General features: G+C 45.4%; 2 protein-coding genes across 4 annotated transcripts in view; both read right to left on the reverse strand.

The window, feature by feature from the left end:
* The window catches only part of LOC309493551 (uncharacterized protein), a 117,428-nt gene extending 103,324 nt beyond the window's left edge, over positions 1-14,104 (reverse strand). The window contains exons 1-4 of the mRNA XM_082191128.1: positions 13,785-14,104; positions 1,104-1,418; positions 604-927; positions 210-527 (exon numbers count right to left, since the gene is read on the reverse strand). Of these exons, the coding sequence (XP_082047254.1) occupies positions 210-527; positions 604-927; positions 1,104-1,418; positions 13,785-14,043 (1,216 nt within the window). The 5' untranslated portion in view covers positions 14,044-14,104. The remainder of the gene's footprint in view (positions 1-209; positions 528-603; positions 928-1,103; positions 1,419-13,784) is intronic.
* Positions 10,136-12,356, reverse strand: LOC309493547 (uncharacterized protein). Of its 3 annotated transcripts, none has more exons than XM_082191123.1 (9): positions 12,156-12,347; positions 11,974-12,057; positions 11,483-11,542; positions 11,251-11,307; positions 11,052-11,126; positions 10,899-10,958; positions 10,742-10,795; positions 10,530-10,592; positions 10,136-10,389 (listed from the first exon to the last, which is right to left on the reverse strand). In XM_082191123.1, exons 1-8 carry the CDS (start codon positions 12,163-12,165, stop codon positions 10,540-10,542), a joined length of 453 nt encoding a protein of 150 aa, XP_082047249.1. In that variant the 5' UTR covers positions 12,166-12,347; the 3' UTR covers positions 10,136-10,389; positions 10,530-10,539. The 3 variants fall into 3 exon arrangements, with proteins under 3 accessions (XP_082047249.1, XP_082047251.1, XP_082047250.1); XM_082191125.1 differs by having other exon boundaries at positions 11,061-11,126; positions 12,156-12,343; XM_082191124.1 differs by lacking the exon at positions 10,530-10,592 and having other exon boundaries at positions 12,156-12,356.
* Positions 14,105-25,152: the final 11,048 nt, after the last annotated feature.

Raw genomic sequence — 25,152 nt, forward strand, 5'->3', positions numbered from 1 at the left:
CAATAAAAAAATATTAAAAAAGTAGCGGCATCCATGGCAGCGCTGTCTATCAGACCATCATACAGTAAGATGGTCTTTGTTGTAAAATATGACCCATCCACTCCTGATGATCCTGGTGTTTATTTTGCAGAAATTATCACCTGTACATTATTCCTTTAAACATTTGAAATTATATATTTAAAAATCAATCACATTACTTTAATGATTACCTGAGCACACGACTCCTACATCATCCTTGTGTTGACAGTCATGTTTCCCCCAGCCTGGAGAAGAGCAGTTCCACAGGGACGTCTCATTCCCCTCACACTCCACCTCATCCAGCCATATGGGTCCAGAACCAGGACCAAACCAGGCTGGTACCTGCTGGTTACTGAGGGCCACTCCACACTGCAGCTGTCTGCACACCACATGGGCATCTTTAATATCCCAGGAGTCATCACACACTGTCCCCCATGAGCCGCTGTGAAAAACCTCCAGCCTCCCTGCACAGTCTCCCCCAGAACCCACCAGCCTGATGGACCCGCGACCTGATATTCAGAGAGAGAAAAACACATTATTGATCACTAACAACTGAAGAATCTGCCCAGATGTTGTTGTTCTCACCAAGGCAGGTGATTGACAGCTGTTGTGTGGAGCTGCAGTTGAGAGTTTGTGGAGAGCTGCAGTTCCCCAGATGAGCTTCACTCCCAGAGCACTGGAAGCCCGTCACACACTCATGACTGTGTTCAGGACTGGATGAAGAGGAGCCGGAGAAGTTCAGCACAGAGCCACAGCCCAGCTGTCTGCAGACCACAGAGGATTCAGTGAGACTCCAGGAGTCCAGCAGAACTCTCCTCCAGACCTGATGGATGGAAACTTCCAGCTCCCCCTCACACTGTCTCTCTCCAGACAACCGCACCAGACCATCATGAACAGCCAGAGAGGAACCTGAAGAACGTATCTTATGTTTTATTTGCAAGTTTGGTAATATGCTTTACATTAATAATAGATTTTATAAAATTATAAATGAACATAAAGACAACTGAAATATTGCATTTATATGCCTACTATTAAGTCTTTCAACAGCATGAAATCAATGAAGTCTTCCAGTTATATGAACTCACCAGAGCAGACGACTCCAACATCTCGTCTATGAGAACATTCAGCTCGACTCCATGAAGAGACGGAACATTCTGAGAGTTTTGTTTCATTCCCGTCACAATCAAACACATCAGCCCAGATTTCACCACTTCCCTCTCCAAACCAGTCTGATCCCACAGCAGACACAGCAATCCCACAATTCAGCTGTCTACAGAGGACACTGGCAGCTCTCATATCCCAGCATGCATCACATACTGTTCCCCATTTACTGAAGTACTGACGTTCAACTCGACCAGAACAGACGTCAGGACCGTTTACCAGTCTGAGTTCAGAGTAACCTGGACAAAGAACAGAGAGTTTACTGAAACTGATCAAACCAAGAAGAAACCAATCAAACAATAATTACATTTTAGTTAACAATTTGATTTCTCTATAGAAAGACTGAACATATCAGTCCCACGTTGTTGTCATGGGTGCAGTTTATATTATGTGAGGTTGATGATGGACAGCGTCGAATGTGTGATTCGTCTCTGCACTGAATCTCTTTTGATCCAATCTGACCCTTTCCTTTTCCAAAAGCATCTTCTCCCAGCACCTGTACAGGAGCCCCACAGTCCAGCTCTCTACACACAACCTCTGCATCCTGCTGGTCAAAGGCAGCGTCACACACTGAACCCCAGCCGCCTACAAGAAGCATCTCCACTCTCCCAGAACACAGGTGAGACCCGTCCACAAGCCTTGACCTTCCATAGTTTATTGATTCTGAATATATTTATACATATAAATATAACTGGACAACTAAAGCTGGGCATGAGTGTATAACAAATTGATTTCCTGTAAAAGCTCATATCATTTATAAAATGTAATTGATAATTAATGATCTAGTGTCAAGATCTTGGTTTCTAGATATTACAAAGGTTTCTATTCAGTTTGTAGTGATATAATGCCATCATAAACAAACTACTTATTTAAAAATGTTACATTTTACATCTTTTCAGTCTATTTTGTACTTACCAGATGTGGTTATAGTGACTATAGAGGAGAGTAAAACGAGTGTCAGAAATCCCTCCATCTTCTTCTGCTCGTCACACTGTTTGTTTGACTCTGTTCCTCCTCTGCTCCCTCAAACACACTGAAGAAACTGGCTCCTGTCAGTCCCCTAAAGAGAGAGAGACTCTCACAGCTGCCAATGACACTCACTGTTCCCTTATTAGACACAACAGAGGAAATCATCAAACACAATCACTGACAAATCACACAGCAGCATTTTTATTTTCACCATATATATCAATAAAGTGTGAGCGCTGATGAGCGGGACTCCTCCTCCAGTGTGAAGAGACACTTCACTGAGGACAGACTCGTGTCAGTCATATGTCAGCGTGGAGAGAAAGTCACACTAAACTTAAAGGAGATTGATAGAGAAACACTGCAGGTTATATTCAGCATCAAAGCCTGTCTCTACACACACAACATACAAGACTGACTGATGACTGACTACTCACTTACTTTTTTTTTTTCACACACAAAAATAGTTTTGCTATAAATATAGAAGTTATCCATTGCACCATTGAAGAGCTGACCTGTTGAAGAGCTGACCTGTTGAAGAGCTGACCTGTTGCCCTTTTATGCTAAAGCTCTGATTGCTAATTGTAAAACTGTATGACGGGTGTTTGCCCATGTGATGAGTCAGTGTGCATATTTGAATGGCAGTGTGTTCCTTGTGAAAACAAAAGCAGAGAATTGTGTGTAGTGTTTTGAAAAAAGTGTGTTTTAGAAGTACAATTTGAGTGTAAAGCAATTGTGCTTGTAGTTTAGCAGAATTGGTTCAGGGGGTTGGTGAATGAGTTACATGTTGTGCTCATTGTGTCTCAAGTACCAGAATTTGTGTGTAAACAATCGAGAAAAACTGTATATTGTTTCCATCCATTGCTGGTATCAACATTCAGTGCAACATTTTGAGTAAATTTTGGGACTCTGAACTGACTTGTATTATGTACAGTTGGTTTGGTCACATCATTAGAAATAAGTGTGAACAGTTTTGAGTCGTGTGTGTAAACGATGACAACTGTGTTGCAGTTGTGTTTAACTTTCGCCTACCTGTGTTTAGCATTTTGAAATGTAAGTGCATCACAGTGCAAAATGTGTTCTCTTACGAGAGGTCTCTCGTACTGCGTAAGATATCTTACGCTAGGGGAAAATCCTTTTCCGCGAGATATTGAAGCCAAAAATTATCCTTAATTTTGTAATAATGCAAAACGCGTTGCAGCAGCAATGCAGACATAGGCGAGACAGCTCGCGCGCCTATTGGCTGCTCTGCGGCAACTGCAGCAGCCTATCGAGCGAGGCCTGGCGTGACGTCAGACCCAATCAGGGCACTTCGCGCCCGCTGCGTCACGTCCCGCCGAAATGGGCGTGGTCTAGGCCTATAAATATCGCTCGCAGGCAGCTATTATCTGGTTTTTCATCATCGAAGCAACCAGAGCGTGTGCATGCACGGCAAGATACGCAGTACTCGTTCCCTCTTCTAGAGAGAACCGAGGTTACGTTAGTAACCGAGTACGTTCTCTTACGAGAGGTCTCTCGTACTGCGTAAGATATCTTACGCTAGGGGACCCAATGTAAAACGCCGTGCATGCTGAGATCTGACACCAAAGACCCAAGGGCGAAAGCCCGGGGTACATATAGTGCACAATCACTCAGGGAACTCACAGGGAGTCCGGGAAGAAGGAGGGGTGCAGCCTCACTTTTCCACATATAGTAGCGTCGATGGGACGCGAATTTCGTCATACAGACAGGGCGGGGTACGGCCTGAACTGATGGGGAAAAAGTGGGTCTTACACAGTTTGCCCAGCTTTATACTGTCGAACATTGAGCTGTGCTCAGCAGACGCAGCATTCTGAGCTGATAGCATCAGGTCAGATAATACTGGTAATTTAGACCGACAGCAGCCTGGCCTGCAGGGCGGGAACCTCTAGGTTATAAAACCTTATAAATGTAGACGGGGAGGCCCAGCCTGCCGCCATACAAATATCTTGCAAGGCAATCCCACTTGACCAGGCCCACGAAGAGGCCATGCCTCTCGTGGAGTGCGCTCTGACACCCAATGGGCACTGCATGCCCTTGGAGGCGTATGCCAGCGCTATAGCATCAACTATCCATCTGGATAGGCTCTGTTTCGACGCGGCTAGTCCCTTAGAACGTCCGCTAAACGAAACCGAAATGGGCGTGGTCTAGGCCTATAAATATCGCTCGCAGGCAGCTATTATCCGATTTTTCATCCTTCAAGCGAAGCACACGCATCGCTGGAGCTGGATTAGAAGCCGCGCCGTCGAGAGAGAGCACCTTCAGCGGGACGAGTCACTGAAGTCGCTGGCCGCGCCGCCTTCCTGCCTTCCTGCTGCGCTTTCCGGCGCTTATATCCTTCTCTTTTATTACACTGTATTTCTGTGTGTGTGTCGCCGCCGCGACACACATTCTAAAAGAGCTAGCGTCTTTTTAAAGATGCCTTCCTGCGGCTCGTGCAGAGCCACACTCAGCGACGGGGACCGCCACGTGATCTGCGTTTCCTGCCTGGGTGAGGAACATGCAGCTCTCGCGCTCGCTGACGGCGGATGCCCTCACTGCGAGCTGATGGCAATGGCGACTCTGAGGACTCGCCTAGCCGTCTTCACAGAGACTGCTCCCCCGCCCGCCGCGGCGTCGCGCCGTAAAAAGCGCCGTGCCCAGCGGGCCCCGGAACCCTCCCTCAGCCGCCAAAGCTCGCCGGTTCGCCCGCTTGCTTCCCCGGCTTCTTCTGTTTCGCTTCCTGACGGACAGCGGCCGCCGTCTGCCGCCGCTTCCGTTGATATCGCGGATGAGGAAGCCCTGCTGGGAGAGGATGATTCCTGCTCTATCCTGGCGTCAGGCAGTGAGGATTGGGCGGGCTCTGAGGACCCCGCACCCCCTGCCCGCACGTCGTCAGGCAAGAGAGCTTCCATTGAGACGGAACTCATGCGAGTACTCGCACAGGCCGCGGCGAGCCTCGGCCTCGAGTGGTCTTCGCCTGAGCAGCCCGCTCACAACCGGCTGGATGGATTTTTCCTGCCTGGGGAGCGCGCTTCGCCTGCGTCCAGACCGGCGCTTTTTCTTCCTGAGTTACACGAAGAAGTCGCCAAGTCCTGGAGCGCCCCCTATTCTGCTAGAGTGCGTCCTGCTGTTTCTTTGGCATTCTCCGCCGTTGACGATGCCAAGAACAAAGGATACCTCTCGCTGCCGCCGGTTGAAGAGGCGATAGCGGGCCACTTATGCCCGCCCTCCGCTGGACGGCGCGCTAAGCCGGCCCTGCCCTCTAAAGCTTGCCGCACGACGTCAAGCCTGCTCCGCCGCGCTTTCTCCGCCGCCGGGCAAGCTGCGTCAGCGTTGCACACCATGGCAACGCTCCAGATCTTCCAGGCCGTCTCCTCCGTAAGCTGGATGAGGAAGGACCTGACGCGATCTGCGTGCCGGACTTAAGGAGTGCCACGGACCTCGCTCTTCGTGCTACTAAGTCCGCAGCACAAGCCATTGGACGGACTATGGCTTCTCTCACCGTGTCTGAGAGACATCTTTGGCTGACGCTCTCGGAAATGGCCGAGTCTGAACGCACCGCGTTCCTCGACGCCCCGCTTTCCGCCACAGGCCTCTTTGGATCCTCCGTCAAGGACTTCGCGGAGAGATTCGCAGAGGTACAGAAAGCGTCTCAGGCTATGAAGCACTTCCTCCCGAAGCGCTCCAGCTCTGCAGCAGGCCGTGCGAAACCGTCTGCTCAGAGCTCACAGCCACAGCCACCGTCCACTGCCTCCACTTCACAGCGCCGCCAGGCCAGAAGCGCGAGACCGCGCTCCCGCTCATCCGGTCGCCGCCCCGCAGGACGTGGCTCGCGACCTAGGATCACGGTGAAGCCCGAGGCCCCGAAGTCGTCCTAGCACAGCTAGGAAAACGACGGTGTTCCAGTCCCGCTGCGGCCGGACTCACACCAAAGCTATTCGCTCGTCCAGTTCCAGAAAATGTGACTGTTCCAGTGTTTTCTGCAGCCAACAAGTCGGTTCTGTCACCCGCTTGCCTGCACACAAATGCCGTTTTCACGGCTACCCAGATAAATCCCCAAAAGAGTGTATTTTCTGGTGTCCCGGCCACGGCCGATGGTGTTTTATGTGTAGTAAGAATGCCCACTGCCCAGTGCCCATCCCTACACACAAGCACAGCCTGTCACACAGGGCGCGCGCACATAAAACCGACTCAGATCGGTTGCGCTTCAAACGTGGTGAACGTGCCCACTACCCAGTGCCCACTAACACCACGTTATGCATGTCTCACGGTTTCTGTAAAAACGAAACCAACGTGCACTCGCTTCACGCAAGCGAACGATGCTTTCGGTGTGATAAATGTGCCCGCTGTCCCGCGCCCACATCCACACATAGACATGACAGTTCCCACGGGAACCGCCCAGCCCTCCCCCTCGTGGTTAACCACCGCAGAGGAGTCGAGCGCGGGCAATCTGCCCGCTGTCATCAGCGCGCCCCATGCCTCAAACGTCACGAGCGCCACGCTTGTGTTACAGCACGCCGAAGCTTCTCCATCGCTGAGCGAGCGGAGCGCGCTTCGTATTCAACCCCTAGCTATCCATGCAGACGCATGGGCAAAGCTACCCGGGGTTTCGAAGTGGGTGCTGAACATTATAGAAAGAGGCTATTCGCTGCAGTTTCGCCGACGCCCTCGCCGCTATGTGGCGCGCGTCGAGACCACGGTAAAAACAGAAGTAGCACATCTACTTCGAGCCGAAGTGACGAAACTATTGAGCAAAGGGGCCATAGAGCCTTTTTCTCAAGATCAGAGCGAAGGAGGGCTATACAGCAGATACTTCCTGGTACCGAAAAAAGACGGGGGTCTCAGACCCATACTAGATCTAAGGCAACTGAACAAAGTGCTTGTGAAGCGACAGTTCAGGATGCTCACGACCAGGCAAATCCTTGTGCAGATTCGCCAAGGAGATTGGTTTGTGTCAATAGATCTGAAAGACGCGTATTTTCAAATACAGATAGCGTCACGTCACAGGCGATATTTGAGATTCGCCTTCGAGGGCCAGGCATATCAGTACACAGTCCTGCCGTTCGGTTTGTCCCTAGCACCCCGTACATTTACGAAGTGCATGGATGCGGCGCTCGCACCCCTCAGAATGAGAGGCATGCGAGTGCTGAACTATTTGGACGATTGGCTGATTCTAGCGCAATCTCGCGCAGTGCTCATAGAACACACGACCATTTTACTCGATCACCTCGAGGATTTGGGTCTGAGTGTCAACTGGGCGAAGAGCTCCCTGTCACCCAGTCAGAAAATATCTTTCCTGGGCACAGAACTGGACTCACTATCCATGATAGCGCGACTATCACAACAGCGCGCGGCAGACATTCGACGCACAGCGAACTCTTTTCGCTGCGGCGCGTCTGTCCCGCTCAAGAGATTTCAGAAGATGCTAGGTCTCATGGCCTCAGCATCGTCAGTGCTCCAGCTGGGTCTGCTCCGCATGCGCCCGCTGCAGTTTTGGCTGAAAGCGCGAGTCCCACGCGAAGCGTGGGCATCCGGTTTGCTTCGCCTCAGGGTCAATCAGAAATGCGTTACAGCTCTGAAACCCTGGAAAGCGAACGACTGGTACCAATCAGGTGTAAGCCTGGGGACTTCCTCGAGGGTGAAAGTGATGTCCACGGACGCGTCCACCTCGGGATGGGGAGCGCTGCTCGAGGGCAGACCGCTCTTCGGCCAGTGGTCAGAACGGGAGAAGCTCCTGCACATAAACTGCCTCGAAATGCTGGCAGTAGACAACGCGCTGACGCGTTTTTGTCCCCAAATAAAAGGTCACCACGTATTGGTCCGTTCGGACAACATGTCTGTGGTGTCCTACATAAATCGCCAGGGCGGCATCAGATCCGAGAAACTGTACAGGCTGGCAGAACGCCTCCTGGTATGGGCTCAGTGCAACCTGCGCTCGCTCAGAGCAGCGCACGTGCCAGGGATCTTGAATATACCCATCAACGGGTACATGTTGGACTCCCTAAAGGAGTATTAAACACGATCACGCAGGCTAGAGCTCCGTCTACAAGACGACTCTATTCTTCGAAATGGTCGGTGTTTTCGGGCTGGTGCACAGCCCGTGGTGTGTCACCCACAAACTGTGGTGTGACGGAGGTGCTTTCCTTCCTACAAGAGCTGTTGGATGGGGGCAGGGCCCCCTCCACGCTCAAAGTTTATGTGGCGGCTATAGCAGCGTTCTCAGAAACAACGCTTGGTCAGTCAATAGGAAGGAACGATTTAGTCATCCGCTTCCTTAGAGGGGCTAAGAGACTGAATCCTCCCAGACCTCCCTCAGTCCCCGTATGGGACCTTTCTACGGTTCTGGAAGCCATGAAAGGTGCGCCATTTGAGCCTTTACAGTCAATCGATTTGAAACACCTGTCTTTCAAGACGGTGTTTTTGCTGGCTCTCGCTTCAGTGAAGCGCATAGGGGATCTGCACGCGCTCTCTGTGAGCGCGGCGTGCATGGAGTTTGGGCCCAATGACTCAAAAGTTATACTCAAACCTAAGCACGGTTATGTTCCAAAATCCCTCAACACACCGTTTAGGGCGCAGGTTATCTCCCTGTCAGCCCTACCGGTCCCTGATGAGGAAAGAGACGCGAGCCTCCTTTGCCCAGTCAGGGCATTACGAGCTTATGTGTCTCGCTCGTCTGTTTTCAGACAGACGGAGCAGCTTTTTGTTTCGTTTAGCGGACGTTCTAAGGGACTAGCCGCGTCGAAACAGAGCCTATCCAGATGGATAGTTGATGCTATAGCGCTGGCATACGCCTCCAAGGGCATGCAGTGCCCATTGGGTGTCAGAGCGCACTCCACGAGAGGCATGGCCTCTTCGTGGGCCTGGTCAAGTGGGATTGCCTTGCAAGATATTTGTATGGCGGCAGGCTGGGCCTCCCCGTCTACATTTATAAGGTTTTATAACCTAGAGGTTCCCGCCCTGCAGGCCAGGCTGCTGTCGGTCTAAATTACCAGTATTATCTGACCTGATGCTATCAGCTCAGAATGCTGCGTCTGCTGAGCACAGCTCAATGTTCGACAGTATAAAGCTGGGCAAACTGTGTAAGACCCACTTTTTCCCCATCAGTTCAGGCCGTACCCCGCCCTGTCTGTATGACGAAATTCGCGTCCCATCGACGCTACTATATGTGGAAAAGTGAGGCTGCACCCCTCCTTCTTCCCGGACTCCCTGTGAGTTCCCTGAGTGATTGTGCACTATATGTACCCCGGGCTTTCGCCCTTGGGTCTTTGGTGTCAGATATCAGCATGCACGGCGTTTTACATTGGGTCCCCTAGCGTAAGATATCTTACGCAGTACGAGAGACCTCTCGTAAGAGAACGTACTCGGTTACTAACGTAACCTCGGTTCTCTCTAGAAGAGGGAACGAGTACTGCGTATCTTGCCGTGCATGCACACGCTCTGGTTGCTTCGATGATGAAAAACCAGATAATAGCTGCCTGCGAGCGATATTTATAGGCCTAGACCACGCCCATTTCGGCGGGACGTGACGCAGCGGGCGCGAAGTGCCCTGATTGGGTCTGACGTCACGCCAGGCCTCGCTCGATAGGCTGCTGCAGTTGCCGCAGAGCAGCCAATAGGCGCGCGAGCTGTCTCGCCTATGTCTGCATTGCTGCTGCAACGCGTTTTGCATTATTACAAAATTAAGGATAATTTTTGGCTTCAATATCTCGCGGAAAAGGATTTTCCCCTAGCGTAAGATATCTTACGCAGTACTCGTTCCCTCTTCTAGAGAGAACCGAGGTTACGTTAGTAACCGAGTACGTTTTAGTGAGTGAGAATGTGTTTAGAGTTTTGAAAAAAGAGTGCATGAGATTTGCAAACTGTGTTTTAACTACCTGAACTTGTTTAATGTTTTACAGAAAGAGTGATTTATTCCACAAATTGGTTTAGACTATTGAGAATTTGGTTCAGAGAATGGGGTTTAGTGTTTTAGCAATTCAGAAAAACTGTAATACATATATTTGTTTTGTTTTTATTGATATAAAACAATAGGCCAAAATCCAATACAACTAAAATGTCATAAAAGCAGTAAGCAAAGTTTCATTACAGAACATTTTCAAATAACATCAAACCTGCAGATTTCAAACAGAAATATCACTCTTGACTCTTGAATGTTCAGATGTCTTGAACCGAGGCAGTGGGTGTGGCCATTCAGTCATACGGCCCCTCCCCCTTTGATTGACTCCTCCCCCACATCGTCATAATCTGTTATTAAAAACTAAATCTTAAATTATTTTACATTATTCTTAAATGAAAAAGTTAAATGTCAGTCTATAAACATGGAAAAATATAATAAAAATAAAGTGTTAGAATATACTGAGAACAGAAATGTTACAATAACTTACCTAACAGGTTTCACATATCTACAGTGACACTCATCACATCATCATACTCCTCCTGAACTCCCTCTGATCAACATTAATGACATAAAAATGTCACACTAGTTCATAAAACACTTTCTCATTTAATGGATAATTTTCCCTTAATTTGATTACACAGAAATCGTGTAATACTCATGCAAACTTATATGTAAAGGGTGATATGTAGTGCAACTCACCTTGAGCGCTCTGTCTAATAATGATGACATCATCATAATTCTCTGGTGCATCCACTACACATGAAAATAGAAGCCAAAATATATAACTTTAAGACTTTCAGTAACAAGCTTGATTAGATGAATATTGTGTAAAATATTGTTAAACTAGTAAAAACACCTTTTTTAATAGAGTTCTGTCCATTGGTGATGACATCATCATAGCTCTCAGGTGTGTCTTCTACAAAGTTAACAATATTACATTTAAAACACAATTTTCTTCGAAATACTTTAATATTGTTATTTAAAACTATATAGAATAACAGAATGACACCTGACTCACGTTCTGGTTTCAGTCCTTCAGTGATGACATCATCATAGTATCCCGGTGAGATTTCCTTCATCTCTTCTGCATCAACACAGAATATGTTTGGATACAAAAGCCAAAATATGTTCTTGTTGCAGGTCATGAGACCATTTAGTTATTAATCATCTGGTAATAAATCATGTGATCAATTAAAAAGGTCACTGACCTCTCAGGCCACTGTTGTTGGTGACATCATCATAATATACAGTCTTGAAATCTTTTGCTAAAAAGGAGAAAAGAATGTTAATATATAAAATGTATAGACAAACAGCAGTGTTTAAATAGTATTTAAAGAGTTATTGGTCAAATATTTAACAGAATTTGTTAATTACATTTATTTATTTAGGTTGAATTATTATTATTTTGAGTGGAATGAATATGCGCTTCTGCTGTCTGACCTGAGAGAAGCTCATCAGCATCTTCATACCCAGAATGCAGTTCTTCAGAGATGAGACTTCCTGTTAAAGGAGAGAAAAACAGTCAGGAACATATTCATCATCACAAACAGACTGAATCCTCATTTCCCTTGGATCAAAAAACATTAGAGGCAGAAATCCCATGTTTTTTATTTCTGTTTGTTTTCTGTTAGGCCTATTAGCAAACACACATGTATCCTCACATGAACCCATTCCTCACTGCCTTCCAGAAATACACACAGGAAGAGACAAATACACACACACTTACAAACATGAACTGCTCCTTATTACCCACTAAAAATACATACAGGAAGACACACACGCACACACACGCACGCGCGCACACACACACACACACACACACACACACACACGCACACAAACATGCACCTGCAGCTCTGTGGTTGAACATCAAGTGTCTGACAGACTCTCTTATTAATCATATTAAATAAGATTCACGGCTCATGTCTCACCTCTCTGAGTGAAGTGATTGTGTCTGTGATGAATCTCCTCATAAACGGCCTCAGTCGTCGTCCTGTGTCTCCTCTTAGAGAGAGCTGTGAGTGTAGACAGACAAACCTGCTGTCAGTTCACAACACATGACTGATCACACACTGAATAAGACACAATATGACAGTCTCTGGATCTCTCCTACCTCTCCTCATCACTCTGTTCTGCTGAATCAGTATAAGCAGTGGCACTAAGAGCAGTAAGAGCAAAACTCCCAGTACAACCACAAGCACAGAGAGAGACACTGGAGGAGTTTGTGAAACTGGAGGAGAAGCTGATGTTGTTGTGGCAGGAGAAGTGGACACTGACAAATCTGTAAAATCTGAAAAAACAGATACAAATCATGCAAATACACAAAGATTATTAGCACTATAATTATACAAAAATGACAAATTTTTTTTTATTTAAGAGACGGAACATTCTGAGAGTTTTGTTTCATTCCCGTCACAATCAAACACATCAGCCCAGATTTCACCACTTCCCTCTCCAAACCAGTCTGATCCCACAGCAGACACAGCAATCCCACAATTCAGCTGTCTACAGAGGACACTGGCAGCTCTCATATCCCAGCATGCATCACACACTGTGCCCCATTCATTGAGAAACCGAAGCTCCACTCTTCCAGAACAAGAATCTGAGCCGTTTACCAGTCTGAGATCTGTGTAACCTGTGCATAGGTTATTGAGGAAAAAAAACACAGTTTAAGGCTACTGAATGTCTTTATATGTGTAATATAATGTAAAGAGAGGTATAACATATTATTAACCAGAGCATATTACTCCTACAGCATTGTCAAGGGAACAGTATGTATTTGAAGATGTGGATGTAGGACAGAACACAAAGTGTGATTCATTTCCTCTCCCCTCCAACAGGTTTTATCGTAGTTTTAGAAACCGAAAATTCTCGGGCCAGCAGCATGTGTCCAAATTTTAATCTTAACCGTTCTATTTCATCAGAAACAATCTGAAAACAGGGCTTTAAGTGTAAAATACCGAACTTTCCTTTAACTGCTCATAGCTCGGGATGCATGTGATCAACCATCTATTAGTGTAACTCTATTTGTGTGTGATCATCTACTGAATTCAAGTTGTTTTGTAGTAATCTCATGATTCTTTTGTTTTTGTTTCTCCTTATGTCTTTGTTATTGATATTCATTGCTGTGAGGACTTGCTTCATTAGTAATGTCCACATTATCATTTCTATGTTCATTTCTATAGTATCTTATTATTTGTATTTGTTTATTGCAGGAGCTGGGGTCCCACGGTTGGATTGCTCTTCCTCCTTGTGGTGGTGGTTCTTCTTTATCGTGTGCGGTGTTTGATAGTGTGATTAGACTGCACGGGTGTGCGTGTGCCTTGTAAAACCGAACTCCACATTGATTCCTGCCGTTGGGAGCCTCAGCCCTGCCGGTATTATTTAGTTTTCGTTTTACATATACACATAACTGCTACATACCAAGTTGGGTTGCATATGTTTTTCTTTTTGTTTTTGTTTTGTTTGAAGTGGGGTTTCAGTGTCTCTTGCTTGTTTTTAAGTGTCCAACATTTTAAATCATTTTTGTATTAATAAACATTTGTATTTTTGTACTTTACTCGCGGCTCTTGCCTAATTCTATGAGGGAACCGAACCTGTGTGCTTTGCTCAATGTTTGAGTATTTTCCCTGGGGTTAACTCCTAGGGTGGCGTAGTTGGACTTTCTTATTAGTAAACAACTTGGGCTTGTGTAACAAAATTGCACCGCCATTATAGAAAGGCTGAACATTGACATTTTTACCAGAACATATCAGTCCCACGTCGTTGTCATGGGTGCAGTTTATATTATGTGAGGTTGATGATGGACAGTGTTGAATGTGTGTTTCGTCTCCTCTGCACTGAATCTCTTGTGTCCACATCTGAGCGTCTCCTTTGCCAAAAGCATCTTCTCCCAGCACCTGTACAGGAGCCCCACAGTCCAGCTCTCTACACACAACCTCTGCATCCTGCTGGTCAAAGGCAGCGTCACACACTGTGCTCCATCGTCCTCCAATATACATCTCCACTCTCCCAGAACACAGGTGAGACCCGTCCACAAGTTTTGACCTTCCGTAGTTTATTGTTTCTTTTTTTTTTGTGATCAATTATTTATTTATTTTCTTACAATCATTATTTACATAATGGAGAGGAAACACCTTCACGAGATAAAGAGAAAACCTTAGGCTTATTGCATCATCACTGGAAATAAAACAGAGCACAATTAAAGTATTGCTTATTCTGTTGTCTGTGTCTCTGTTTCTCTTTCCCTCTCCATATCCTACCCATCCCAAGCCCACCCTCCAACCCTTAACAAGATTCGCTCAAGGTATTGAACAATTAACAACGAGAAAAAAAAAAAAAAAAAAAAAAACACGAACACACGCACACCCACACACACACCTCTCAACCCTTTTCCATTACCACCCATCCATCCTTTCTCCATTATTATGATATCCACACAGAGATCCACATAACATCATAGAACACAGCGCAGGATATTGGACAATGCATATATCAAATAAATATATCATAATTGAAAGTATCAAGCGCGTCCTGAATTCTTCCTTCATATTATAAAATTCACAGAAATCAATAAAATATTCTAGATAATAATAACAAAACTAAATGAAGTGCATGTACAACATGGAGCTGAACATTTAAACATTACACATTGTATAAAAAAAAAAAAAAAAAAAAAAAAAAACAGTTGGGCAGCATATATAAAACAAATCAAAAATAAACAATTAAGAAGAGAAAGAATCCGACCTTATATACATCATTTCATTTATTTTCTCTAATAGCTCTGACCAACAGTCAATATTAGAGGTTTTGACATAATGCAAACGTGCTGTAGAGAGCTCTAGCTGAGCAATATCCCGATAAGAAGCAAGCCATTTTCTCACGGACAATGTATGTGGTGGTTTCCAACGACAAACTATCATCCTTTTGGCGGCTGTCAACCCAGCCAGAAGGAGACGCCTATCATTGATGGTAAGCTTTAGAGACGATGTGTCGTTAAGGAGAAGCAAGCATGGTGAAGGAGGGATGGGTTCTTTGATAATACTGGACATGATGGATGAAACACTATGCCAAAAACTATTGACCTCTGGACACTGCCACACCATATGATAATAGGTAGCATTTATTTTATCTGGACAAAAATCACAATATGGGTTATCTCTGAGTTTCATTTGCTGTAATCTTCGCGGAGTTAAGTAAAACCTATGGATCAATCTGTAATGTATCATTTGATGATCAAGGTTTCTAGATGATAGAGATATATTTGTCCAAATCACACACCAATCTGGATCCTGGGAGATGTTAATATCTGTCTTCCAGAGTCTGAAAAATAATAAGGGCTTATGTGAAGCTTTAGTTATAAACTTGTATATCTCTGAAACAATGCCACTAATTTTACCTTTAGTATCAAAGATTACATGAAGGGGATGATTCCCCAACTCAATACCCCAAGGAACACCCTGAGCGCGCATTGCTGCACGTAGTTGTAAATAAAAATAAAAAGTGCCTGATAAATTATAAGCTCTCTCTAAATCATGGAATGCACGAAGACCCTGTTCCCCCAAGATATCCTTAAGGACACAGACCCCTCTATTGCTCCACTGGGGGAAGAAGATTGGTTTCTTCTCTATTAAGAGTGAATAATTATTGAAGATAGGGGACTGAGCGAAGAAAATGTTTGGGATTTTAGCAAATCGGTGGACTTTACGCCATACCATCAAAAGATAAGAAATTATTGGTCCAAAATTGCGTTTAACTATACTATGGGGTATATTGGAATATACCAGGCTAGACAGACAATGTGGATGTATTAGACGTTCTTCAATAGGACGCCATGACACCAGAATATCTGGATTCAACCATGTAGCAAGAGAGCGTAAAACAAAGCTCCAGGAATACCATTCAAAATTAGGCAAATTAACACCTCCTGATAATCTATGTCTTTGTAAAGTAGATGCTTTGATTCTAGGTTTTTTTCTATTCCATAAATAGGAGCTAACGATTGAATGTAGCTTATTCCAGTAACCACCTGGTGGAGCTAGGGGGATCATACTGCTCACAAAATTAACACGAGGCAATATATTCATCTTAACAACTGAGAGTCTAGACTGAAAAGAAGTAGGGAGCATCCCCCATCTATTCAGGTCATCCTCCACATTTTTTAAAACTTTATTGTAGTTCTCAGCAGTTAACATGTTGAGTGAGGAACTAATTGACACTCCTAGATATTTAAAACTACTGACAACAGGAATATTGAAAAGTGGTATCTGATCGTCCAATCCCCCCAGCAGCATTAAAGCCGATTTTGTCCAGTTTATTTTGTAGCCTGAAATACTGCTAAAATTCTCGAAAATTTTAAGAAGATGTGGAAGGGATTTATGATTGGTTCTAAAGCCTCCGACTGCCGTATTGCCTGAGCAACAGGTTCCAAAGATAAAGAAAATAAAAGTGGCGATAAAGGGCAACCCTGACGGGACGATCTTGTAACTGGGAACCTAACTGAACAGTTGCTGCCCGTTATAACGACTGCAGAGGGGTTGGTATACAATAACTTTATCATAGAGATAAAACTATCACTGAAGCCCATGACTTGAAGGACAGACCACAAATAACACCATTCCAGTCGATCAAAAGCCTTCTCAGCGTCTAATGAGAGAATGGCATTTTGATCTTCTGAATTGGAGGCAAAATCTATAATATGAAGCAAGCGACGGACATTATCCGATGCTAGTCTAGACTTGATAAATCCAGTTTGGTCATAATGAACTAAATGAGGCATGTAGCACTCTAAACGTGTAGCTAAGACCTTAGCGTAAAGCTTGACCTCACAATTCAAAAGACTTAAGGGCCGATAAGAGGAACAGTCGTGAGATGGTTTATCCTTCTTAAGTAATAACGATATTATTGCAATATTTGAACTGGCAGAAAAGGAGCCTCTATTAATAGAGAAGTTAAGCATATTCAGCAATAGAGGACCAAGCTGTGGCCAACAGGCCTCGAACAGTTCTGGTGGCAACCCATCCAGGCCCGGAGACCTACCTCTACTCATTGCTTTAGTCGCTAATCTCAATTCTTCCAACTGAATGGGTGCCTCTAAGGAACATACAGCTTCAGAAGGCAATTTAGGTAATTGTAATGATTCAAGGAATTCAAAGCAGGCTTTGTCATCATGAGGTACCTCTGACGTGTAAAGACTTTGATAAAATAGTTGAAAAGTACTATTAATGCATACCGGGTCAGATGTTATTTCCCCCTCTTTAGTCCTTATAGCTGATATCTTTGCTAAATCATCATTTTTCCTTAATTTGTAAGCAAGCAAACGGCTGGGACGAGCACTGCTATGATAGTGATTTTGCCTAGTGCGATGGATAGTAAATTCTGCTTCTCTTATTAACAAACTGCTAAGTTCATCGACTAATTTCTGTCTCTTACAGATGTTTTCTGGAGAAGGATTACTTAGCATTTCATGTTCGAGAGCTGCAATTTCAGACTCCAAGCAATTTATACGAAACTTTTTGGATTTATTGAGATAGGATGCAAAAGATATGGTTTTATTCCTAATGCACCCTTTAACCGCATCCCATAGCACTCGTGGATCATCGACTGATGGACCATTTATTTTAATAAATTCCTCCAACTCAGCCCCCAGCTCGCTTACAAATACATCATTCTGGAGCAAAGACGTATTAAAACGCCAACGAACTGCCCTAGATTGACCAACTCTTAATGAAAAACTACATAGAACAGCCCTGTGATCAGATAAAGCTATTGGGGTCATTTCAGTGCTACAAATATCATTGAAAAGAGTTTTAGACGAGAGGATGTAATCTATTCTTGAAAAAGATTTATGACGAGATGAAAAAAAGGAAAATTCTCTGGAATAAGGATTCATCATTCGCCATGTATCAATCATACCATAGTCAGTAGACAGTTTTTTCAATGCAATAGATGCCAGTCGCTGATCTCTGCTTTCTGTTACCCCTGTTCTATCAATATCATGAAGCCATACAGCATTAAAGTCACCCCCTATTAACAGTTGGTACTCTGGAAGATCTGTTAATATAGAAGCCAATGTATTATAAACAGCCCGTTCTCATCCTAGGGCGTCATATATTGACGCTTTTGACATTTCGTCTACATCGAACGCACATGGCACCCTTTAGCGTCAATATGAGACGCAGATAGAAATGGGCCAGAAGGCGCCTCCTAGCGGTCTAACCCTATTCCTACACTACACCTAAACCTACCCATTACCGAACAAAGCTCTGTGCGTCTCATATTGACGCTAAAGCCTGTTTTATGCTTCTGCGTCGAATCGACGGCGTACCCCCGCGGACCCCTCTGCGTCGACGCGAACCTCGACGCGACCCCTCCGCCGTAGCTTGACGTGCACCTCCAAAAAATTGTAACTACGCGTCGCGGTGACGCAGACCGCAGGGGCTGTGATTGGTCAGATTATACATCATTTCCGGAGTAAAATATATTAAAATAGAAAACAGTCATTTTAAATTGTCATAAAATATGTTTTGTTTTATTGTTTTTTATATACTAAACACAGCCTTGGTGAGCAGAAGAGACTTCTTTTAAAAACATTAAAAATCTTACCGATCTAAAACTTTTGACCGGTAGTGTATATGTATATATTTATATATATTCTTTTCTTTTTTTGTTGTTGCTAGAAATAAACTTCAATCAATCAAATCAATGTTTGTTTTGAAAAAAAGTTTGTTGTTTATTTACAATACAATGTTCACGGGTACATCATGGATATCAAGTAATTAACCAAGTCTGCCACGGGACACTACATTATCCTGCCATGGCACAGTGGTCGAACCCATTTTGTAGCCCAACCCGGTGATCTGTTGGTTTGCACCCGAAGATAAAATCTTTAAAGTCACTGCCAGTCTCTGAGCGAGGTCAATAGGCATACTGTGTGTAGTCTGATGCTGTATTAACGGCTTTAAACGATGAACAAGATCGTCAAATCGACCTTTCGACATCCGAAAATACTTAAAGTGCATTTCTTCGTCCAAGTCCCTCAGCGGTCGAACAACCGTAACAAATTCGCCAATCCTTCCCCTGTCTTCGTGCACTGGTCGTACAGACCACCTTCGCTGACGTCTTCTTTTTCTTCTACGATTAAACATTTGCAATAAAATAATTTGTTGTTCAACGTTGATTAGCTCCAGCTGCGACAACACTCTCTTTCTTTCGCTCGCCATTGTCGGAAATGAAAAAGCGGAACCGGCGCATGGAACCAAAACAAACTAGGAAAGAGATTCGCGAACCACACCACCCCCCTAGCGTTCTGGCGGTGAAATGCACCACGATGCAACGCAACCCGACGCAGAACCATAAAACGGTCACGACGCCGTTGGAGTGACGGCGTAGCTACGCCGTGGAGTTGACGCAGAAGCATAATGAGGGCTTAAAGGGTGCCATGTGCGTTCGATGTAGACGAAATGTCAAAAGCGTCAGTATTATGACGCCCAAGGATGAGAATGCGTTGATTATAAAAGTGCTGATCAAAACAATTCGGAGCGTAAACGCTCATCAATGCAATTTTAGTACCATTGAAAGCTATTTTACAGAAAGTAATTCGGCCGTCATCGGATCCCCCTGTGCCCAGAATAGTATCATTTAGATTACATTTTGCAACTATACAAACACCTTTGCTCTTCTTGGTGTAACAAGAGGAAGCGACCACATGATAGTACTTATTCTTAAATCTATGTACATCAGCTTCAAGTAAATGAGATTCTTGAATAAAAGCAAAGTGGATATTCTTTCTAAAAAGAAACTTCAGAGTGCTTATGCGCTTCTGGGGAGAATTAAGGCCTCGTGCATTCCATGACATAACATTTATTCTACTCATATTTAATCACATTGTAGTTTTGTAAATATAAAGAAGCAAAACAAGGACAATATTTACTAAAGAACAAAGTTTTTGTAAGGTCAATGCCCAAATCGGCACATCCATCCACCACACACACACACACACACACACACACACCCACACACACACACACACACACACACACACACACACACACAAAAGGAATCACAAAAATAATAATAATAATAAGACAGGGAAAAAAGTAGAAAAAAAAACATAACAACCACATAAACAAGCAAAAAATGCTCAGCCTTGACCATCCAAAATCCTCTCAAAAAAGGAGGAAAACTACCCACCCTCCCAAAAAATATACCAGTCATCTTGGTAGAACAGTCATAGCCCCCCCACCCATCCTCCAACCAAATATAAAGTTTGCCTTTAAGCTGCGGATCAGAGCGCCACACTTAGTAAATCAAGCAAATAGTTATCCTCAAGCCATTTCTTCCTCAGCACTTAACAGAGTAGCTTGCTGTTCACTTAACATGCCATAAGAGTGCTAATAAATTAACTGCTAACTATAAAAAATAACAACATATGAACAACTCATATCAAAATATAATACAAAAAAGAAAATACACAGAAATAAACACCATGTAGCTCAGCCTGAGCGGTTCCTAGGAACTTTTGTCGAAATAAGCTTCTAACATCAATCTTACCCTTCGAAGCTTTTCACCAAACCAATAGTTTTAGTCCTTCAAGGAAACAACGAACTTTTCAGCCTCACTCGCCTCCTGGAAAGTATAAATATCTTTCCCCCGCGAGAGCTTGATTGTAGCTGGGTAGAGAAGAAAAGTCTTGAATCCATGAGTACGAGCCTCATACATGATCTTATAGCACGGCTTCCGACGTCTTGTTGTAGCCTCGCTGTAATCTGCAGTAAACGTCAATAGGTCGCCATCCACTTCAGGAGGGCTTTTCCTCGCCTCGCCAAGCAGGCGATCTCGATCTGTGAAGCGGAGGCACTTAATCATAAGCGGACGAGGACGTGCCTTAACAGATCCATGCGTAGGAAGTTTCCCAAGGCGATGGCACCTCATCAACTCAGGCAAAGAGGATTCGAGGACAGGAAACCATTCCGCAATCTTCTCCATCAGGTAAACGCGGGCATTCGCCCCCTCAGCTCCTTCTTTGAGGTTGAATACAAGCAGGTTATCCAGGCGTGCTCTGTCCTCCATCTCAGTTAATTTAGCTTCGAAGGTTTGTAGATTCTTCACACATAAGGCAGACGATTTTTCCACATTGGCAGTACGCTCCCGAAGGTTCACTGATTCAGTACGAATGGACCTTATCTCTTCCGTATGCCGCGAAAGGGTTGCGTGCATATTATCAAGTCGTTTCTCGAGTCTATTGAAACGAGCTTCTGATTTCTCGTCGGCCTCATTGAAGTATTTCGCCATGGTCGCCTCCATTACTTTCACCAGAGCCGCATTTTGAACACCGAGCTCTCCCTGAAGTTCATCCATCACGCTTCTCTGGGCAGCAATGGTTTGTCTTGTTTTTCGCATTTACTCCTGGCTATGCTTTGTAATTAACGTTCATTCATAAATAGTGGAGAACTGACCGCACACACAATAAATTGTCTTACATTTGTGGAAGGTGGACGCAAGGTGTACTATGCTGCCGCCATGACACCGGAAGCCCGCCGGACAAACACGTAGTTTATTGTTTCTGAATATATTTACACAAAAGAGAAGACCATCTGTCACAATGATTATGATATGGACATGAAACAATATTCCTTCATTAATAATAGATGTTATTAATAGATACAATTTAGTTAACAGTATCAAAATCTGTACATGAAAGAGAAAGGGATCCAATCATGCAAAGTCAAGAAACATAAGATGTAAAAAGTTGGTAAATAGAAATATATATAAATATTTTGTACTGGACAACTAAAGCTGAGCATGAGTGTATAACAAATTGGATTCCTGTAAAAGCTCAAATAATTTATAAAATGTAATTGATAATTAATGATCTAGTGTCAAGATATTAGTTTCTAGATATTACAAAGTCTTCTATTCAGTTTGTAGTGGTCTAATGCCATCATAAACAAACTACTTATTTAAAAATGTTACATTTTACATCTTTAAAATCAATTTTGAACTTACCAGATGTAAGGCTTCTTCCACATAACCAAGGCACGTAGGCATCGCCGCGTGACCTTGATTGTGCGAAATGGGTTGCCCCTCGGGGAAAACCCCCTGGTCCTGAGCCACCACTGCAGGGGCCTCATGTGTAGCAGTCCAAAAGGTATCACGTTGGAAGCTGCTGCCATGAGACCCAACAGTCTCTGGAACTGTTTGACAGTGAGTAGCTGGCCTAGCTTTACACTTTTCACAGCTGCCAGAATGGAATCTATCCGTGGCGGTGACAGGCGCGCCTGCATCGACACAGAATCCCAAACCACGCCTAGAAAAGTGGTCCTCTGTAGTGGAGAAAGCACACTCTTCTTGGCGTTCAGCCGTAACCCCAACTCTTTCATGTGGGCGAGAACAACATCTCGATGTTGAACCGCCATCTGAGGCGAATGAGCTAAAATCAACCAATCGTCGATGTAGTTCATAATGCGAATACCCTGGAGGCGCAGTGGCGCCAGAGCTGCATCCATGCATTTGGTGAAAGTGCGGGGTGATAAAGCTAGGCCGAATGGAAGAACTCGATATTGGTATGCTTTGCCCCCGAAAGCAAACCTCAGGAACTTCCAATGACACGGACGGATGGATATATGGAAATATGCGTCCTTGAGGTCTATCGTGACAAACCAGTCCTCGGACCTGATCTGTGGCACGATCTGCCTCAATGTTAACATTTTGAACTTGAGCTGCATGACTGACTCGTTCAGAACTCGAAGATCTAAAATGGGACGCAATCCCCCGTCCTTTTTTGGAACTATGAAGTACCGGCTGTAAAACCCGGTTTCCCTGCTGGAGGGAGGTACATATTCTATGGCCCCTTTCTCTAACAGAGTGTTCACTTCCTGTTCCATAACCAGAACCTGCTCGGGGCCCACCACTGTGGGCAGGACCCCCATAAACCGAGGTGGGCGTTTCTTGAATTGTATCTGATACCCTTTTTCCACGGTCTGCAGGACCCAACGAGAAACATTTGACAGTAGCTTCCACGCTGTCAAAGATTCTACTAGAGGTACCAGCCTCTCGAGACTGGTTTCTGGATTTTGTTGCTGTTGAGTAGTCGGTTCGACGCCCTGTAACGGCGAACCGGCAGGGAACGACCGAACAGACTGCTCTAGCACCCTCCTCGGAGGGGGCGGGCATCCCGAGGCCACTACGTTTCCGGGTGGACCTTGAGATATGTGCTCGCCGGAGACCGCTGCGCCCTGTAACACCAGAGGTGGCAGTGTTGGCAGAACGGTCCCCTGAGGGCACCGAAGAGAGACGGGCACCGTAAAATGAGGTGTTAACCGCTCTGCTTCGGGGGGAACTACCCTCATTTGTCCTGGGTCCTCGGACGTCAGGACTTCTTCCCAGCAGCCTTCTTGGCAGTAATAACGGTCCGCAGATCCGTTTTACCCCTCGAAGACTGCTGGGTTTGAGCGCGCCCTCCGTGTCCCCGAGGTTTTTGTGGGGGAGCATGGGAGGAAACGCTCTGTTTCTGAGTGGCACGGTGCTCAGCGCTCTTTTTAGAGGAGTGAGGCTGCTCCCGCTCAGCAGCCTCATAGAAAGAACGGCGGGGGAGAAGTCTTTGGAGAGCAGCTGCTTGTTTGGCAGCTTCTTGCGATTTTGCTACTGCACTATTAACTGCATCGCCAAATAAACCAACCGTGGAGACCGGAGCATCTAAGAGAACATTTTTTTCTTTGTCTTTAATGTCGCTCAGATTGAGCCACAGATGCCTCTCAGTGGCCACCAGGGCTGCCATAGACCGCCCAATTGATCTGGTGGTCTCCTTGGTGGCCCTGAGAGACAGATCTGTGGCTCTGCGTAGTTCAGCCACAGTGTCAGGACCAATACCCCCGCCCTCCTCTAAATCACCCAGCAGTTCAGCCTGATAGGCTTGCATAATGGACATCGTATGCAGACACGCTGCAGCTTGACCAGCGGCTGCATACGACTTATGAACCAGGGAAGATGTTGTTTTTACTGGTTTAGATGGAAGTGTAGCAGTCTTCAGGGAAGATGCCGTTGCTGGAGAGAGATAGCTCGCAAGCGTCTCTTCCACCTTCGGCATCTCCCCATAACCATGCTCTTTATATTTATAAATGGAAGAGTAGTGGGATGTGTGTGGTGAAAATACTCTGTATGACACTGGTTTTCCCCACGATCTCGACACCTCGGTGTGGAGATCGGGGAAAAACGGAAGACTCCTGCGCTGGGGCTGCGCACGAGATGGCAGGAAGCGTTCGTCAAGCTTGCTTTTTGAGTGAACGTCCTGCCTATCCTCTGGCCACTCAATAGAAAGTCTGTCAACTGCTCTAGTGATAACATCGAGCAGTTCCTCAAACGCGTGAGACTGAGGTGGCGAATCCTCAGACTCAGCTTCAATACTCACAACATCCAACTCCTCAGAGCTGGACAATTGCAGTATTGGTGCCTCTATCAGGGGGGAAGAAACCGCAGCGCGTGCTTCCACACCCTGATGAGAGGCACTGGATCTGTCAGATTGAGGCTGAGATAAGGCAGAGCCCGTCTCAACATCCACTGACAGATCCATTTGCGAACCCCAGGTCTGAGATCGCCGCCGAGCCTCAGCCGCGGCGGGACCCGAGCCCTGGGGAACGTGGTCGGGATTGAACCGAGCCAAACGGGATCGGAGCGTACGCAATGGAAGCGCACAGCAATGCTCACAGTCACCACCCTCGAGTGCTGACTGGGCATGCTCCTCTCCCAAACAAACAACACAAAGAGTGTGTGTGTCACCTCCCGTTAAATAACGCGGGCAGGGATGGACACACACTCGATACTGCTGCTTGCTCGCCATGACTGAATCAATATATATATATATATATAGACAGACAACACCAAATAACAAGGACAGATTTCAACACAGAGCGCAACTGAAGACTCAGAAAGCTTTCGTTTTCTGTTTTGGGCCGGCTTTTATAGTTTCCTGGTACGTGACGTCACCCGCCTCTGACGTTCCGCCACACCATTGGACTGATTTTACATGTGCTTCAAGACGTCATCACGCAAAGCGTTCCCCATAGCGTCATTTCTCGACGCAACGGGAGTTCCCTTGAAAGGGAACCGCGGAA

The sequence above is a fragment of the Leuciscus leuciscus genome (assembly GCF_965113295.1).
Source record: "Leuciscus leuciscus genome assembly, contig: HAP1_SCAFFOLD_100, whole genome shotgun sequence".
Taxonomy (NCBI): Eukaryota; Metazoa; Chordata; class Actinopteri; order Cypriniformes; family Leuciscidae; genus Leuciscus; species Leuciscus leuciscus.